The 20,685-nt window shown below is 45.1% G+C and overlaps 1 protein-coding gene across 1 annotated transcript in view; it reads right to left on the reverse strand.

The window, feature by feature from the left end:
- The window catches only part of LOC144826959 (dynein regulatory complex protein 1-like), a 125,484-nt gene extending 105,648 nt beyond the window's left edge, over nucleotides 1-19,836 (reverse strand). Inside the window, exons 1-2 of the mRNA XM_078685420.1 lie at nucleotides 19,583-19,836; nucleotides 17,050-17,137 (exon numbers count right to left, since the gene is read on the reverse strand). Of these exons, the coding sequence (XP_078541546.1) occupies nucleotides 17,050-17,137; nucleotides 19,583-19,722 (228 nt within the window). The 5' untranslated portion in view covers nucleotides 19,723-19,836. The remainder of the gene's footprint in view (nucleotides 1-17,049; nucleotides 17,138-19,582) is intronic.
- Between the last annotated feature and the right edge of the window lie 849 nt (nucleotides 19,837-20,685).

Consider the following 20,685-nt stretch of genomic DNA (forward strand, 5'->3'; position numbering starts at 1 on the left):
TTATAGCTGAATAAACAGACGGCGCGTTATTTGGAATGAAAATGCAGCAACTAGATCCGATGACTCTACAGGCCCCGCCCCTATCGGCCAATATGACGTCAAGGACGAGACGATTCTGTAAAACGACAAATCTCATAGCAGATTGCTCTTCGGTTAAGTTACCTAGAGCAGAGGCAGTCTCATTGACTACTACTTCAAGGGTTCTGGTTAACCTACGAATTAGTTTACTATTCTGGATAGGGCCTATAAAGAAGAAAAAACCTCTATTGAAATCTGTATACTGTTCTAGAGCAGTTTCAGTATAATCGACAATGGGGGACTCCCTTCTATGTCTAAGGTGTACTAGATGTGTGTTTCTATGATAATCAGATGGGGCTAGGAAAACAGGTGGCAGTAGGAAGGCAATGTAACAGGTTCCCTCCCAATCGAGGGGCAGACGAACATATGCGGTCTGACCACAAACGAAATAAGAACGACGTGAAGCTTTGAAAATAGATTTCCCACTGTCACTATATTTGACAATAGTATTACAATCACTATGTCCTACATGTACGGAACCATTATTTCTAACACATAATTCGCCTTTGACTGGTAGTACTGAAATAGCAGGTAAATCTGGAGTGGAATCAGACTGAACATTCAGGACCATGAAATTCGAAGAATAATTACCTAAATTGTAAACTTCGTTTTCTAGATCTAACCCTGTTCTGTGGGGAAGACCTTGCTTGTCTGGGAAACATGTACTGTTAAGAAAAGACATATCTGTTGAGGATGACGTTAACGTGGACCATGCTCCACACGAACTATTATGTGAAAATGGATAAGGAAAAAGTGGCAGAACTCCCTTCGGTGTCTGAAAAGGGGGGAGTCGACCACACACCCAACAATTAGTGGCATTGCTGGTCTGGTGTGAATAATGTAACATGCGGATGAAAGAATTATTACGCATAGCGAGGCGGTAAGAGAGTTCATGAGGAGGCAGATCACTAAACGTGTGCTCTACTGTAGCATTGGCAGACTTATTTACATGAGAAACTGGAAAATACAGGTAAAATGCATAACTGGTGCAGGAAATCATAACACTGAGAAATAATAAGAAACATAGAAAAACGATACATCGGATTGAGTTTTGACTAACTCTCTCACTATGGGGGTCTATTTTATACATGTCAGAAACCGGTCTAACCGTTTCACCTAGGGGAGGACTTAGACAATCAAACTGGCTGACTTATTTTACTAGACCTTAACTTGAGTTTATACTCCTGTTGCGGAGTTGTCTCTAACAGGGAGGGTGCAGTATCAGTGTCTTTTGCGGGACAGTCCTTAAGAATAGTACTTTGGCAGTCCTTTGAATCCTGGGAAATGTTCTTTGAGACTGGCTTCAATCCATAAAATTTTTTAATATGCGAAAGATGCACCCAGCCTTTGCGTCCCTCCAACTTCACGGCTGTACGGGTGGCCAGGAGGACCTGTCGGGGCTCCTTCCAGCGAGGCTCCAGTGGACTTGAGCGATCGAAATTACGCACTAGGACCATGGATCCAGGAACGATTTCATGCGGTGCCACCTCGGTATTGTCTGGAAATGCGGCAGCAACCTGTGAACGACAAGAGTTGAGGGCAGACATCAAGGAAGCTAGGTAATCTGTCAGCATATTACTTGAAACATCGGTAATACTTCGGGGTCTAGGAGTACCCCACATGTTAGGGGGGCGGCCGAAAACGACCTCATACGGGGACAGACCTGATCTGGAATGTGCGACCATGCGCATATAGAACAAAGCAACTGGCAGAGCTATGAGCCAGTCCACACCTTTCTCTTGACAAACCTTTGCAATTCGGATTTTCAGGGTCTGATTATGTCTTTCTACGAGACCGGCTGCTTCCGGATGGCGTACACAATGGAACTTCCACTGGTACCCTAACAAAAGGGACACGTGTTTCATGAGTTCAGATGAGAATGGCTGGCCGTTGTCAGAATATACGACTCTAGGGAGTCCGTAACGGGGGAAGAACTCACGAACCAACTGCTTAGCAGTGGTCGCGGCTGTGTAATCTGGGACTGGATATGCCTCCGTCCACCTGGACAAAGCGCATACAACTACAAGGACATACTTGAAACCTCGACATCGCTCCATCTGAATGTAATCCATCTGGAGGACTTCAAAAGGGTGGTCAGGGGGCTGGAATCCACCTTGTTCCACCGGGACACTTTTACCTGGATTAAACTGACAACATATCATACAGGTACGGACTTTCTGCTTGGCTGCAGCTCGTAAATGCTTGTTGAACCAAATGTTCTGGATACTGTCTAACATAGCTTTTTCTCCTAAATGTGCTGGACTATGTGCGGTATTAACAATGACTTGAACCATAGAATCGGGGAGAAACCAAGTGGCTTTACCCTTTGTCACCCATCCCTGATCTGTCTGGACCCCTCCTTGTTCGGACCATTTCTTGATTTCATCGGGAGTAGCATGTAACTGGATATCTATGACATCTTGAGTAGGGTCTTTAACTGTCATGCATGTAGTCGGATCTGGAGTATGTGTCTGTGTCGGATTAACTAACATATCTGGAGTCTGAGCTGTAAGCTTGGCTGTGCGATCTGCTAGATCATTACCTTGAGAAATAGTGTCAGTAACTTTCGTATGTGCTTTGCACTTCATGATAGCAATGGATGTCGGTAAATGTATGGCATCTAACAGAGCTTGAATAAGGAGACCATGCTGAATCTTGGTTCCATGAGAAGTCATGAAACCTCTCTCCTGCCAGAGCACTCCGAAGTCGTGTACAACTCCAAATGCGTAACGTGAATCCGTGTAAACATTAACTTTCAGGTTCTTGGCGTGTAAGCAGGCTTGAGTCAGAGCAACTAGCTCTGCTGCTTGAGCAGACAGGGTGTCAATACGGTGTGTTTCAATAACTTCAGTGTCAGTAGTCACTGCATACGCGGCGACTAGTTCTCCTGTACTTGTTCTTATACATGAACCATCCACATAAAGTGTCAGATCGGGATCTGGTAATGGAATATCTGTCAGATCTTGTCTTGGCTTTGTCATGATGTTAACTACTTCCACACAGTCGTGTGTGGCAGAATTCGAAGTAACTGATGGTAACAATGTAGCAGGATTTAAAACGTTGCAGCGTCTGATTTCTATGTGTGGCTCGAACAGTGTCAATTCATAACCTGTTAAACGTGCAATTGTCAAGTGCTGAGTTTGTGTTCGGTTTAAAAGAACTTCCACGGAGTGTGGGACTTGTACTGTCAAGGAATGTCCTAATACTATGGAATCACTTTGTCTGATAGCTAGTGCTGTGGCTGCAACTGACTTGAGGCACGCAGGCAGAGCCTGGGCTACAGGATCTAATGTGCTCGAAAAATAAGCACAGGGCTTGTACTGTCCTGCTTGATCTTGTGTGAGAACAGATAATGCTGTACCTTCGCGTTCAGTGACGAAAAGTGTAAAAGACTTACTGTAGTTCGGTGTTGCTAGAACTGGAGCTTGGCATAGGGCTTTCTTTAACTCATTGAAACTAAGTGTATGTTCAGATGTCCAAGGGAGAACAGTCGATACGGCTGCCTCCTGTGTCGTTAACTGTATCAGTGGCTTGGCTAGAAATGCATACTGAGGAATCCATTGTCTGCAATAAGAAGTAAGGCCAATAAAAGCACGTACCTCCTTCTGGGTCTTGGGCTGGGGAAGACTCGCTATTAACTGGATACGGTCTGGTGTCAACTGCCTACCCCTCTTGGACAGTAAGTGTCCTAAGTAGACCACTTGCTGGACACAGAATTGAAGCTTCGAAGGGGACACCTTGTGTCCCATCTCGGCTAGGAAATACAAGACTGTAAGGGATGCTCGCTCGCAAGCACATTCAGAACGGGCTGTGATCAGGAGATCATCGACATACTGGAGCAGGGCAGTGTCAGTTGGCATGTGAATGTTGTCTAGTTGTCTCTTGAGTGCTTGACTGTAAATACTAGGACTTTCTGTGAAACCTTGAGGAGCGCGTGTGAACATATAGCTCCTTCCATTTAAACAAAATCCGAAAAGGAACTGGCTGTCTGGATGAATGGGGACACTAAAAAATGCGTTCTTGAGGTCTATGACAGTGAAGAATGAAGCTTCGGAATCAATGACTGTCAATAGGGAAGAGATATCTGGGACAACTGGGTACTGGGGAATAATACATTTATTAAGTTCTCGGAGATCAATCACTAATCGATATACTGGAGGTGCATTCGGATCAGTACGTTTCATGACAGGAATGATCGGAGAATTGCATACATTGGAGTCAGTTTCTACAACTACTCCTTGAGCCATGAGCTCGTCAATAATTTTGGATAAGGCTGCTACAGCCTCAGGTGGCAATCTGTACTGTCTGATTCGTGGCAGGACTACACCTGGCTTGAGAGTCACACGATGGGGTGTGATTTGCATAAAACCAACATCAGTTGGACCTTGCGCCCATAGATGCTGTGGAACATTAGACAATCTCGGATCAAAATCTCGTAATACATAGTGACCCTTGAAGTCACGTAGGAACAATCGTATTCCCTCTGGGGAACAGCATATAACTGCACCTAATTCTTTCAGTGTTTTAATGCCTAACAGATTTTCTGGACATGACTTAGTAAGTAACAGATCAGTAGTGCGGGACAATGGACCTACTTCTAGAGTAACTGGCTTTGATATTTCATTTACGATAGGTTTTCCTGAAAATCCAAGGGAAACATTTCTAGAGCCTGAGAGCGGAGCCCCTGGAACTTCGGCGTGACTGATGGTGGTCCTACTTGCCCCTGTATCAATCAGAAACTTTCTGTCTTTCCCTAATACTTGACTGTGAACATAGGGACCTTCTTGATCTACAGGTATCTCGATGAGAGGCAAGCCTACCTCCCTCTCTAGGCTGTTTCATGAATACGGCTGATACTCTGGATACTCAGACTGTGCATACTGGTACATCTGCTGTGTAACATGCTGTGTTGCAGCGATAGGCTGCGGTGCTGTAACTGTCTGTGGTGCATTCTGTGACTGCGGAGTCTGTGTAACTTGTTCTTGTCTCGGCGGACGTGGTCTTTCTTTAGTCTTACCGGTAGCTATGTTGTGTTTCAGAACTGCACACTCGTTTATAAAATGACCTGGCTGTTTACAATAATTGCATGTCCCTTTAACGGGAGCTGCAGGATGACTGGCTTGATTCGGACCCCTCTTCTGACTGTCTTGAGGAACAGATTGTGCAACTAGTACTTTCATTTTCGTGTCTTTCATACGTTTCCTTTCGTGTTCTTGCTCTTCTCTGATTCTATTCTGGTGATATTGAAGCATCTGTAACATCTGGGACGGGGTATTAGCTTGCCAGGTACTTTCGACTTTCAAAACTCGATTCTTAACTTGTGGACTTGAATTCTCGACTAGTTTAGTAACAAAAAGATGAGGGTATGACTCGCTACTTGTCTTGAGGCCACTGTTTATGGTAAAACATTTCTCAAATCTGGAATAATAATCACTAATATCTTCATCTTGTTTCTGTTTACAGGCTGAGATTGCATCCCAGTCTTCTTTTCTAGTTGTCAATAACCTGGGCAAAACTTGTATTAACAGTTCAGGTAATTCTTTACATTTATCTCCAAGACCGGTACCTGGTACTCGTGCCTTGTCTTCAGTTTCTAGGACTGCCCAATCGATCTTTTTCTCTCCCACCTCCCATTCTTTTTCTTTGAGTTTCTCATATACCCCTGCGGGCAACAAGACTTTTAACATTTTAATAATATCTGGATACGTGTATTCTCCCATACGGAGCATGTCTTTTAATTCTCGGTGGAACCCTGCTGGATCTTTATCATGACAGGGAATTAACTTTTTCATCTCTAAGAGTTCCATCTTTGTGATAGGGGTGTAAACAAACACTCGTTGCATTTCACCACCGTCTGTCTTAACTGGATGTACTTCTCGTAACGGATTCTGTCTGTCTATGTAAAAGGGTTTACTTTCTGGGGGTGAGACATGAACAAAATGCGGGTTCAGAAACGTTCTGTATTTGTGGCGCTGTTCTAAAATGACACTAATCAAATCGGTACCTAAACCTTTCCATCTATACTGGAGTAACTCGTTCAGGACATCGTGTAACGGACCTGGATCAGAATGTTGACCCTCATACAAAGTAATGAGGTGCTGAATCATATACATACCCGCCAGTCGCTGCTCGGCTGGGGGCAATTTCAGAAACATTTGTGCCACTATTTCGTCTGGAAAAGTGGTAGAATCAGTAGTCCATCGGACTGCTGATCGGGCTAGTTCTTGTTCATGCATGGTACTTAACTCGCTATAACCGATTCGTGATTTGAGAATGTGATCGGTAGCTTGAAATACTTGTTCCAGAGAACCTTGTTCTGGTGCTGGATGATGAAAAATTGACTTGTGTTCTAGGCGCAAATGGCGATCTGGAAATCTAGATTTTCCTACATACGCTATTCTGTCGGGATTCTCGTCCTCTACCTCTTCAGTATCAGAGTTACTTTCTTTCTCGCTTACTTGTGCTGCTTTGCGTTGTTCGTGTACCCTTATTATTTCTTTACGGATTTTCTTGTACATACTCTCTATACTACTGATGGTCTTGTGTTTACCCTCGGCTATATTATCACTCCACCTTGTCAGGACTTTCATTTCGGCTCGATCTTTGGTCGGATAATCTTGTTCCCTTATTAGACAATTAATCAGAAACTTTAATATCATGAGCTGGACTTCAACTTTTCTTTGGCACATGACGTCACTAATACTTTCTGGATCATTCCCTGTACGGATGAATCGATATATTCTGTCTAGATCTTCTTTCATATCTGGTAGGGTGACTAGATACTCGGTCACCTTTCTTACGCGTAATGAATATAAAACCATATTATCCACGCCTGGGACTGGATCATAGCCACATTCGGTAAGGGCTTTTCTTATTTCTGCAACAGACTGATATCTGGGCGTACGCTGTGACGCTTGTGCATGTAATTCGGCTAACGTTAAACGCTTGTGTGGCGGCGGGGTTTGAGGAGGACCTCCTCCTGCGGCCCCTAAACTAGAGTCGTCTACTGATGCTCTTCGTCCTGGCAGAGTGGGAAATGGAAATGTAGGCTGGACTTGTATGGCGGGCTGGACCGGGGGTACCGTAACAGGTACTCCGGTGTCTGGAGGAGCGGGAAGTGCCTGATTTACAGGGACTGGCGGAGCGGGAACAGGATTTGCATATTCTGGGACTGTGTCGTCCAAATAGGACGAGATGAAAATATCAGCTGCGGTCGGTTTGTGACGTAGCTTGGTCGGAACTAGTGGTGGCGGGAAATTACTGGATGCCTCCGGGGTCGCTTTTGGCAAGCCCTCGGCAAGAAGAGGATACATACCCTTAATAAGAGCATGCCTCTGTCTGTCTGACTGTTCGGTTTTAACTCGTTCACCAATCTCGATTAATTCCCTTTCTTGGGCTCGTTCTAAGGATTCTCTACTTAATTCTGACTTTCTGATTTCTTTTTCGGTTCTTTTATGAGATTCTTTGCGCCATAACTCGATGGCATCTTTCTGTGACTGTCTGGCTTTCTTTTTCCATAATGCTTCTTCTACTCGCATGATGCACTCGGCATCCCATGTACCCGATACGGGCCATCTATACTTTTCCTCTAACTGTTTGGTATACTCTACCCATAAATCTAGATACAATATGGCGCTTATGCCATGCTTCTGATACATAAAATGACCTGGACTGTCCCTAGGCGGGACAGGAACTGCTGCTTCTAGCAGACCTTTTCTGGTTTTTAACTGACGCAGTTTTGAAAAGAGTGGCATGACTGAACTATAATCTGGACATAATACAATACACAATAAACACGATGATTACTTCGCACTCATACCACGACATTAAAATACATGAAGAACATTATGAATAACAGTTCGAACAGAATACCACCTGGAATACGGAAAACAGAATACATGAATTTTCTCGAGAACAGAACTGACTAGAACAGGAACTAGATGCACTGCTGAAACAGTACGAAACTTACCGGTCCCATAAAGAGACACGTCAGGACCCGCATCCACCGAAGTGGACACTTCGTTTGTGGGTCTGTGTACCACCAACCCACAGACCAGAGTCAATTAGATTGACCCTGTCTAGATACTACCCCAGCAACGGTACTCACCGGGCAGCAAGAACGGAAGGCCTCGGACGGGACTGGACTGCTTCGACGCCGGACGAACGAACTTCGGACTTCTGTTACGGGTGGGCCTCCGGATACCTCGGACCTTGGACTCTCGGCTTGGGCTCTGGTCGGGACTCGCCGCGTTCCTCCACCGTCTCGTCTGGATGCTGGACCGCCTCCTCCGTCTCCTCCGTGGGCCTGAGGGATACTTGAAGCAGAAATATCTGCCGGTGCGCAGAAGAGTTCCGTCACGACTGCAGAGGGTCAGGGGGTCGGCGTGGCTTCACCGACGCGTGGGGAAAGGGCAAGTCCCTATTCGGGCGCCATTATGTGGTATATAAATAAATAATACCGGATCTAGGTTTGTCTGGACTTAGCAATAACAGATAGCTCAATAAAATAAGAGTCAAGATTCGAGGTAGTAGGAGTTTGCAGGTTTATTACAGCATAAAGGACAGGAACAGGACAACCTGCACAGGAATAGGATGGCAGCGCTGCCGGGGGCAGAATAGGGACAAGGACCAGGATAACTTTTTAATAACAGTACATGAGCATATATATATAACGCAAACACATAGCATTACATTGCAATAGGCGTAGCAGTGGGTGGAGTAATAGGCGTCGCGAAAGATAAGGGTGAAAGTAGGTGTAACAGAGGCGTATACATAGACATGTGATGCAAACGTAACAGAATATGTCATAAATGGGGCGGAAACATGGAGGGGGCTACCTAAGGAGCCGGGACCTCTGACCTAATGGTGCGCGCAAACTGGCAATGACGTGTTACTAGGAGAAGCTGGGGGCTTCGAACTCTGTGCTAGGAGCAGAGACTGAAGTCTGGAGAGTCAGGGCGACATGTACCTAAGCAGTATCTAGTATCTGATGTTTAGAGAACATGTTGATAGAATCCAAAAGTTATCGGGGTAAAGGCGAACAGATTCTAAGACTGGAGCATGCATTATTCTACATGTAGTGCGTGATGAAGAATATTAAATGACCATTAAATACAGTATTTCTCTTACATGGAGACGTAAAGGCTAGACAATGACGGAAACTATTGATGCAGTTCAGTAGCTTAGGAATGCAGAGAAGGAGGACTGGACTGATAACTGGAATCATAACATACTCTTGGCAGACTCAGAGGCAGAGCTAGGCTGAGCCGGGCACTGCGAGGCAGGAAGTAAGTGAAGGGTCAGGGATACAGGTGGGGGCTGTATCGCTCCTCAGCGAGGCTTCAGGAGACAGGAGCTGAATCTGGTGTCCGGGCCCTTTTGAGGCCTAGAAACGGGGACTTTACAATGGAATAACGTGCACACTGAGAAACGTGGCAACGTAACTTTACATAGGCCTGATATTCGTAGTATTCACGAGAACTGGAAACTGGCATACTAGAGGTGGACACAACTGTAATTGCGTCTTTAATCGAACATGGGGAATACATATGCATATTAATCATGCATAGATAACATATGATGGATGACACGTAGGGACACAGAACATGGCAAAATTTACTTTTCCACACTACGGAGATCTTAATATGTCGTATCTCCTCAATGTAGTCCTGTTTAGAGGTTTATAGTATTCTACATAAAACTCCTTGTACTCTATTTCAGGAGGGTACTCTCCCTGCTGTCGCAAACAGGTCGACCCCGGGAATGAACCAATTTGTCCCCGAGATTGCAAGATCGTTTAAACGCAAATCTCGGGGGTGGCATCTCAAAATTGATATTAGATAGTAGGCCCCAATGTTTTCGTATGGATTGGCGTATTTTTGTACTTAGGGGTCGAATGTCATGACTACTGGTACACATTCCTGTTTTTCCTTTGTGTTTTTTTCTAAAAGTGCACTCCTAGGCATATTTAAAGCCCTTTTTCTGGCATTCCTGATGATCTTATTGGGATAGTGTCTTTCCTGTAGTTTGTTATCCAACTGTTGTGATTGTTCAATGTATCCCTCGGTGGAGGAACAGTTCCTGCGATACCTCAGGAACTGCCCCACCGGCAAGTTATCTCTCAAAGCTCTAGGATGGTATGAATCATACCGCAAGAGGGAATTGCGGTCAGTGGGTTTCTGATGGACACTAGTCTGAAGACAGCCATCTACCACATCGATGTCTAGGTCTAGGTACACTGCCTTGTTATGGCTGTAAGACCAAGTGAACCTGAGGCTCTCATCCTGGGTGTTAAGCCAGTTTAGGAATGCCAAAAGTTCGACTTCGCTACCCATCCAGATGCAGAGAATGTCATCTATATACCTCTTCCAGAGGCGAAGATGCCTCTGGAAGGGGTTTGTAGAATGCTCTACTACATGCTCTTCAAATTGGCCTACGTATATACATGCTAGGCTCGGCGCCATAGTAGCGCCCATCGATGTCCCTGTTGTTTGTAAATATAGTTGGTACTCATAGCAGAAATAGTTTTGTGTGAGTGCTATCTCAACACATTGCATAACAAAACTTTGAGGAACATCATAAAACCACTCCTGGTCCCTCAAGGCGCGAGCTGCTGCCACCAGCGTGGCATCCTGAGGGATACAGGAGTAGAGAGACTCAATATCGATGGTGACCAAAAAATCAGCCTCACAGTCGAATTCCACGTTGGCAATGATGTTTAAAATCTTGGTAGTGTCTCTTACAAATGATCTTTGATTGATCACAGACTCGCGCAGAAAAAAGTCTGCAAACTGAGAGAGAGGCTCCAGCACAGATTGAATGCCCGAGACGATTGGACGTCCCGGGGGAGGACGTGTTGGATTGTGAATTTTCAGTAGTATATAGAAGGCAAGAGTTCTAGGTTTGTCATTACACAAGAACTCCGCCTCCTTAGCCGTAGTCCACTTATTTTCCTTGGCTACTTTGACCATCTCTCGTATTGTTTTTAGTAGATCATTAGTAGGATCATTACTCATGGGGCGATAGTTTGCCCGAACATTAAGAAGTCTTTTAACTTCCTTATCATAATCAGTCGAGTTCAGCACTCCCACCGCGCCACCTTTATCGGCAGGCTTTATAGTTAGCCTGGTGTTCTCCTGTAGACTCCTCAAAGCCTCCCAATCCTCGCGTGTCATGTTTTTATGTTTAATTGGCTTATCTTTGCTCTCAAACTTACTGATGTCTTGCAATACCTTTGATTCAAAGACAGCAATTTCTGGTCCCAAGGCAGTGGAGGGTGGGCAGAATGTAGATGGTTTTCTAAGGTTGGTGTTGTAGCGTCAACAAAAGTGTGAGAGTAGGTTTTTAAGAATTATACATATATGAATACTACGAAATAGAGTACAAGGAGTGTTATGTAGAATACTATAAACTTCTAAACAGGACTACATTGAGGAGATACGACATATTAAGATCTCCGTAGTCTTAGGACCCTGGTCTTTTTGTGGATCAAAGAGTTTCCTCTTCCCATTAGTCTAACTTATGGTATTTCGGGTTGTTACTATGTTTCTGGTTACTGTGCGTTTTTCACCTTGTAGCTGAAAGAGCTGGGACGCCCCTTCGCTGGGGCAGTTGGGCGCTATACAAGCCACTTTAACATAACATAACAACCACACCTCCCACACAAACGTGTAGTGAGATTGTCGAGTCCAGAGAAGATTTCTTCAGCAAGGGGAATATTTGCCCTGATGTGAATGTGCCAAAAAGGTTCCCCGCCTCGGGGAGGTGTTTGACATTTTGAAGAGTGGTGCCCTCTCCTTTCAGGAATTCCACTATGGCTGAAGGTAGAAGGATAAAGGTTAGGAGTGCCATACAATTTTGAGAGACACTACAAGAGAAAGGGAAGGGAAGTGATTCAAAGAGAGGTGAACCATAAAATCAACAAGCATTGGAAATGCAATAGGGCTCGCATTAGGAAAGTTTGAGCTATTGGTCTCATAAATGAATTTTTTTTTATTTATGTGTTATTTTTTAAAATAGCTAAATTAATAGCTTTGTCATTTACAATGCCAATAGTTAAAACTTTCGCAAATGTGACACCAATAGCATTTGTAATGCAACATGTTTCGTATTTACGTGACTTAGATGTATTGATATTACAAATAACAATGGCTTTTAATTTTTTTAAATAATTAATACTTAAATAATTTATTTAATTTGTAATGGCAATAGCTTAAATTTTTGTAAATAACTTTTGTGAAGATTATGTTCAGTGTTTTTTATTGTGGCGAAAATCCAAGAACAGAACTGAAATATTAACATCTTTTTGGGATTTGTAATAAAGCCTGAAAGCTTGAAAACAGTTTGAAACATTGAAAGAACATATTTGAACCAGTGATGCTGTGGTTGCGCTGAGTGATGCTGTGGTTGCGCTGAGTGATGCTGTGTGTGAGGGTGAGGATGAGGGTGTGTGAGGGTGAGGGTGTGTGCGGGTGAGGATGAGGGTGTGTGAGGGTGTGTGAGGGTGTGTGAGGGTGAGGATGAGGGTGTGTGAGGATGAGGGGGTGTGAGGATGAGGGGGTGTGAGGATGAGGGGGTGTGAGGATGAGGGGGGGTGAGGGTGAGGGGGTGTGAGAGTGAGGGGGTGTGAGAGTGAGGGTGAGAGGGTGTGTGAGGGTGAGAGGGTGTGTGAGGGTGAGAGGGTGTGTGAGGGTGAGAGGGTGGGTGAGGGTGAGAGGGTGGGTAATGGTGAGAGGGTGAGTGAGAGGGTGTGAGGGTGAGGGTGTGTGAGGGTGAGGGGGGTGAGGGTGAGGGGGTGAGGATGAGGGTGTGTGAGGATGAGGGTGTGTGAGGGTGAGTGTGTGAGGGTGAGGATGAGGGGGTGTGAGGATGAGGGGGTGTGAGGGTGAGGGGGTGTGAGAGTGAGGGTGTGTGAGAGTGAGGATGTGTGAGAGTGAGGGTGTGTGAGAGTGAGGGTGTGTGAGAGCGAGGGGGTGTGAGAGTGAGGGTGTGTGAGGGTGAGAGTGTGTGTGAGGGTGAGAGGGTGTGTGAGGGTGAGAAGGTGGGTAAGGGTGAGAGGGTGGGTGAGGGTGAGAGGGTGTGAGGGTGAGGGGATGGGAGGGAGGGTGAGGGGATGGGAGGGAGGGTGAGGGGATGGGAGTGTGAGGGGATGTGAGGGGGTGTGAGGGTGAGAGGGTGTGAGAGTGAGGGGGTGTGAGAGTGAGGGGGTGTGAGAGTGAGGGGATGTGTGAGGGTGAGAGGGTGGGTAAGGGTGAGAGGGTGGGTGAGGGTGAGAGGGTGTGAGGGTGAGGGGGTGTGAGGGTGAGGGGATGGGAGGGAGTGTGAGGGGATGGGAGGGAGGGTGAGGGGATGGGAGGGAGAGGGGATGGGAGTGTGAGGGGATGTGAGGGGGTGTGAGGGTGTGAGGGTGAGAGGGTAAGTGAGGGAGGGTGTGTGGGTGTGAGGGTGTGTGAGGGTGAGAGGGTAAGTGAGTGTGAGGTTGTGTGTGAGGGTGAGAGGGTGTGTGAGGGTGAGAGGGTAAGTGAGGGAGGATGTGTGGGTGTGAGGGTGTGTGAGGGTGAGAGGGTAAGTGAGTGTGAGGGTGTGTGTGAGGGTGAGAGGGTAAGTGAGGGTGAGCGGGAGAGAGTGAGCTAAGGGGGCGGAAGAAACGTCTGCAGGGGAACAGAGACAGAAGAGCGATGCACAGAGTCAAAGGGGATGAGACGAAAGGGCCAACGGGGGAGACACAATTGAAAGCTAAATGCAATTCTGCTGTCATTTACCTTGAAGCATTAGATTGGCACAATAACCAAATCTGTCTTGGTTCCCTCTGCGTTGCCTAAATACATTTTGTATTGGGGCTTTTATCACTTAGAGAAGTGAGTAGAGCTGTTGTACACATGCCATGACTGAGCATATAAGGCCACCTATGAGACTTTGTGAATTCAACTAAACACAACTGTCCCTTGGTGGCGTTGTTTCATGGCGTGTATTAAAGTTTCCCATTGCCCTCCCACCAGCAAATTCTGCAGCCATCAGCCTCCTCCATTATTCGTTTTAGAATCTAGGCCAATAGTGAGCATAGGTTAATTAAAGTTTAAAAAGCTGTTCTGTGATACCCGACTGCAAACACCACCAATAACTCCAGGGGTTAATTGTAGAATAAAGCCTCACTAAAGTCTCTAACATGTCCACTTCGGAACCAGAAGACCAGAATTATAAAAAAAGCCAGCATACCCTAGTGAGCAACTAACTTTAACTCTTAGTACCACACCCCATTACTTGCCAAAATTGGGAGTAACTAAATATGTTTTTGTTTGTATTTGTGCAACCGTGTAAAGCTCTTTTATTCAGTTGCTGCTCTTTACTTTGTCATGATTGTTTGACATCAGATTGATAGACTTCAGTCAAATTTAAGTAATGTTAGGCTAAACGTGCTTCCCGGCGGGGCAAGGAGAGTTAAGTGTAAAGGCAAAACGAGTATGGTACAGAATGGGAAAATGTGTAACAAAGAAATAAAATAAAATGGTGCAGTGGCATCTGAAGATATAGAACTTGGGTTCTGAAATAATTGAAGATCAGAAAGCACCGTAATATCTTGGTAAGTTGTTTGCAGGAGAAAATCTATTAGGGTGCTCATCATGTAGCCGGTGCTTCCAGCAGCCATGACGGAACCCAGAGGAGGTGGCAGAGGAGTGGAGGATGCCGCTGGTCTCCAGTTGCACAGGGGCCATGATGTTGTTGGAGCCCCAGAGGTTGAGTGCCCGAGGAAGGGACTGACAGTAACTCACGTTACTCCTGTACCCTGCAACTGGTGCACAATTGTATACTACGCCCTCTGTCAGCTCTCTGGGCAGGGTACGGGATTTCTGCAAGCCTTTAGAGAGAGAGAGAGAGAGGTGGAAGCTGCTTGGAACTGGCCAGTAACAGCCTGCGAGAGGCTGCTGTCAGCCGGTACCCATGGTGTCCTAGTGAAGGCACCTCCAGTGCTGTTTTCTGCTCTGTTGGACTGGACTGTGTGCCTCTCCGTGCCCTGTAGGTGGTGGAAGGGCAGTGGAAAGGGCTTTGTTTTTATGACCGGTGTGCAAAGAGACGGTGCGCAAGTGTTTTTTTTACGAGCTCAGCTCATTGTCGAGAGATCGACATGCAACTGTGGCATATAGGAATGCTGCCCATGGCTACAGACTATGTACTGTATCTTTTGTTTACCCCCTAACTCGAAGAAATGAGTTTACTTAAAGCAAATTCCAGCTGTGTAGGAGTTTTACACGGAGATTGCACACACACACCGACACCTCCGAAGGGTTCACCGAACAGCGCAATGATATTATTTACTGCAGGCTGGAGTGGCACTGAGAAGCAAAGTGTTTAACAATCTGCGATAGGGCATTTTTTTTCCAAATAGGCCTCCTGCTGTCACAGTCAAGAGTCCAGTCTCACTCTCAGCAAACAGTACTCCATGTTTGCAGCTTCGAACGGAAAGTGAATAGAGGAACCAACGGGATGAGGACACTGCCTGGCTCATTTGTTACTTTATTGCAAAGTAATATTTTAGTGGCGCAACCAGCATTAAATGTTAATAATTGTAAACACTAGACGGCACCTTTATGTTTTAATTATGAAGTTTAAATTTTAACCGTTTTTGTATGCAATTGAGCTGGTTACTTAAAATGTGAAAAATCTGAGACTACGTCAGATATTCTATATTAAGGTCTCTTCCCATGAATGACAGTAGTCATTTTATTCCTTGATTTTTAGTATTTTATGTAGCGCTTAAGTTGAAAGTTAATTAAAACAATCATCAAAGAGCATAAAACGAGACTGAAAGTACGGCCGGCTGGCCGTGAATAATTAGGGGAGGGAGGAGAAATGCCGGCCTGAGGCAGAGCGCACGCTGAGAAGCTTGAGGGAGGCTGGGCTGCCTTTGATGTGATAATGCGAGGCAGGCAGGCAGGCGGCTGGTGGCATTCTGCACGCGCTTTTTAGGGCTTGCGCTTGCGCAATGACCTAAAAAGCACATGCACTGCAAGGAATCGCCAGTGGATATCGTGCTTAGTTAAACCCTGGATAAGCCACTTTAGAGCTTCGCCAGCTATGCGCTATGCGCATCAGCAGGCGAACCCTAAAAACTGTCTAATGAAAGAGAAGAGAAGGGAGGAGAGGAGTGACACCTTCACTGGTCGCCTCATTCTCCTACACACAAGACAAGAGATAAAGAAAAGAAAGATAAACAAAAAAAACACACCACACACAGTTCCTTGGGGGAGAAATAGGGATAATGAGTTGCTTCCGATTTGTCTGGGTTCAATCAATAGTGGCATAGGACACATCTAAATGCTGGTTACTAATGGAATGAGGAAGCAGACATAAATGAGTTTATAATAAGGAAGTTTTACTGGTTTCACATGTATGTAAATGCCCAAAACAGGCATATTATACACACACATACACACACACACATTCACAAGGTGATATGTCCGGGCAACAATACATTTTGATATCTCATAACTGAGGTGGGACCCCACGTACGTTACCTGAGGCTCAGGGCCCTTAACAATGCCGTCAAGTGTTGAAAGAAGAACTTTGAAACTGCCCTGCGACATTTCATCACCTTACGTTGACAAATATTCACTTTCATCCATGATGTCAATGTCCATTCTTTACATATCGCATGATCAATGCGGTCTAATTACATTGTCAAATTGCTGGCAAATGAGTTTGCGGGTGAAAATTGTTGAAATATTCAGCATTTATGAGAAACTATTTTGTGATCACACAAGGAACAATGTTCCAAATAGAAGCAAGGACTGCCTCACACAACATTTTTCATCTTCAATTGCTAGAATATTTAGGCAAACTTCCCATTTTATGAGCGATTTATTGTCTTGTACACTTCTGCCTTGAAGTTCCTACAGGTTTCATGAACCTCTGGAGACCCTCCTATGATGAACTAATCATGCCCGCGATGGACTAGTAATGCAGCCTTGTCCTCACCAGTCTGCTGTCCTCTATCTGCTGATGGGTCCGGGTGAGGTCTTCCTTCTCATCTTTCCTGGCATTCAGATCTTCTCCACGTGCCATCCTGGGAGGTTGGAAAGGAAGGGTGAGAGATATAGTTTCTTATCACACAATCACTACTAAAGATTTAACATTCAATCCTGCACAACAAGTAGAAAAGGCATGCAGCAATTCTCTATGTAGAGCAAATTTGCCTTTCATCCTATGAAATATAAAGCTTCTTGTGAAGGCCCACCACAAACATATCTAAAGTCACTTATTTCTAAAAATATGCATATTTCAACTCACTGTTTCACATGCCCTGCCACTCTGTTGTTCCTCAGTCATCGAAGTGCACTCCACATTTTAAGAGCATTAAACACATTTAGTGTCTCCCTACTGTTGGCCACTGCGACAAGACGAATCGTAAGTCTGTGCATTGATGAACATCAAGCTTGGCGAGACCGGCCATCAACTTTAGTCTCATGCAAGACATGCGGTCACTTTAAGAGACTAGGGTGGCTCTCCAGACTTTATACAACCAAGAGGCTTTATTGTTAAAAGAGAAATTCAACCATCTTTAGTCAGGCCTCTTTCTGCATTCTTTCTCTGAGTTCATGCACAAGGTTTGTGTGTTCCACCTTAAGAAATTTAGTAGAAAAACAACTACAGTTGGATTCAAAGTTGAATGAGAATAGAAAGGTTACAAGGTTGTGAGGAGGAGTTAACTAACCCCACAGCTTAGGGTTCTCCTAAAGTACAGATTCCATAAACGGAATGACTTCTCTCGTAGGGAAAGTAAATCCTAAATTTCTCTCATGAACGCTCCATTTAGCACTTCTTTTGTAAATCAGAATAGTTCCCATGAACTCTAAAGCAGATTCTCGGTGTGCATGTTGTATTATCTTAGAGTAAAAATAGAAATGTACAGCAATAGGTCATACCTGCTAGGCCAAGTCCAGGGGAGCCCCCCCTCCTGGGCATGGCATCTATTAACCAGCGCTGTGAGTCCCAGTAGAGAAAGAAAGACAAAGGCACCCTCCCCTGGGCCTCACAAAGCTGGTTCACGGTTGCCAGGCCCAAGGAAGGGTGGCCCTCTCCCTGGACTCACAGCTGCAAGAACCAGAGCAGGGGAACCCCATCTCCCTGGGCCTCTAGCCATGACCTAGCACTTCCCTAGGCCTTGGAGGTTGACCCACCACTGTGAAGCCCAACTGAGTGAGAGACAAACACACCCCTCTCCCATGGACCTCGCAGCATTAGATTATGGAAACCAGACGAGGGGATGTGGTCCCCTCCTCTGAGCCTTGAAGTACTGAACCATGGCTGGGGCTTTGAAAAAATGCAGAGATTTTTACAAAAGTGCCCACGAAATCTGCACTTTTGTGACAGGGTTTCCATATCTCTGCTCACCCATATCCCAAGGTCTGTCACCGAGGGTATTGCTTTGATAATGGTGCCCATTTTAAGCCATGAATAAATTAGCAGTCATTGGGCAACACATCAGTACTTCACAACCTCATAGCACAGTAAACCATGTTAGGGTACTCGTTTCATGTTAGGGTACTCGATGATGTGGTGGAGCCCGTTCAAGAAAATAGTGTTTGGGAGGGACTCTTGGCAAGTCGTCGTAACCAGTATCCAAGCATGGGATGATACTCAGAAAGGAAAGGTTGCACATTGCAAATGACATATGGGAAGATTCCTTTCACTGCACTTCCTTTCTGAAAGCACTGCATTAAAATCATAACAAACTTGAGGAATACAATGCGAGTCTTGGGGCACTTAGGCCTCAATGTCAGATGAAATGCAGTGTTCGGAAGGTCATGAATTTGAGTCCCAGCAAGGCATCCTCAGTATTTTATCCTTTTAGGTAGGTGAATTGAGTAGCATAAACTAAGCAATGGTAATCGTTATTATTTATAGTGCTTAGGAACAGCTTACATGAAGTATTTAGCGCCGTTTCTTGAACTCACCGTTTTTAGCAGGTGAGGAAGAGTGAGCTAGAGACAGAATGAAGGGAGAGAGAAAGAGAGAGTGAGAGAAAGAGGGGGGTAACATTTTAATTTTTTTTTAAAGAAAAAATGTGAGCGCACCGGGGTGAATTTTTGTTTTGCTTTGAAAAAGAAACAAACATTATTTGCCGCTAAAATGCCGCTAAATTACAATTTTTGTGCCGCTAAATTTATGTTTTTGTGCAGCTAAATTCACTAATGTATGCCGCTATATCCTGGGGGGGGTCTGATAAACACACTACACACATGGGAAAGTCACACATAAGCAAACTGAAAACTTGGCAGCTATGCTCTCGCTGAGATTTCCACAAACCCAGGATATTTCTTTAAGTACCCATTCCCCAAACACTAATGACCCTATACATGGCTATCTGCTGCCTCTATTTCAAAATATTGTATTATTCCACTCTATTTTAGGAATGCGAGAGGATGCATGTCCGCCATTGGCTGCTATGGACGCCGCTGTGCGTTGTGATTGGTCGCCCGCTCCCCAGGGTCTACCGGCACGCGCTCACCGTCTCTTGGTTTCCACCCGGTCCGCGATGCGCATGCGCCTGGCCTTCAGCCGCTCCTGCTGGTCCTCGGATTCGACGGATGGAACGCCTGCCGAGCTGTCCTCGCGCTGCGGCCAGGCCCGTGGGTGCGCGCCGCTCATGGCTGCAGTATCCGTTTCCGAGAGTTCCAAGACTGGCGCGAGCTCAGCTTGTCTCAGCTGTGCAGGTGGCTGGCGCTGGTGCGTTCGGCGTTCCGTTGCTAGGCAACAACGAAGGGACTCGGTGCTTCGCGCGTTATTGGTGGAAAAGGCATTGTAGTCGAAAGGGAGAAAGGGCTACCCGAGTACTTTCACCTAATTGGCGGCCATGTTGGGATTACACTAAATTCAGCCTATTGCAGACCAGTATCAGCCTGAATGCAGGCCTAAAACACAATTCTTAAAAATGCAAAAATGGCATTCAGGAAACATTTAGCATAATTCTAATTTCTATTCAATCTGTATATTGTAGGAGGTTCATTGGGCACCTAAGGCTGTCTGAAGTTATATCTAATCCTTCTAATAATTACTCAGTCATAATACTTTTATTTGATTTCATAAAAAATCATAAAAGGGTATGTAAACCACCATATTACATTGTTAATTAGGTTGGGAATTTTTGACAATGCAAAAAATTAGTACGTGACTACTTATTCTGAAGACCACTCCCCACTGCGACCTTCTATCTGGTGATTCTGCCACCACAGATCCAAACCCAAACTTTCTCCTTCATGAATGAAATCTATGAGAGCAGATTATAATCCTCCTTTAATGAAGTTTAAAGGCAGGAATGGCAGAGCTCTTTCAGCAGCTTGGCGCCAGAAGTTAATTAGAACGGATCTTGCAATAATAATGGCACAGAATGATACATTTATAAAAAAACCACCCTAGTCTTAAAGTAGTTCCAGCACAACTTGTTTGGCTAGGGTTGAAGTTTATCTACTTGCCTGAAATTATTCGAGCAAAAACGCCTTTTCTCCAAGGCATTTGTGACTGTATAAGAGCTGTAAATAAATAAACATTGTGGCAGACAATGTGAAAGATCAGTTTAATGCAAAAAAGTGTGCTTGAATGTGAAGTGACAGT

The sequence above is a fragment of the Lissotriton helveticus genome, chromosome 4_1 (assembly GCF_964261635.1).
Source record: "Lissotriton helveticus chromosome 4_1, aLisHel1.1, whole genome shotgun sequence".
In the NCBI taxonomy this organism is placed as follows: domain Eukaryota; kingdom Metazoa; phylum Chordata; class Amphibia; order Caudata; family Salamandridae; genus Lissotriton; species Lissotriton helveticus.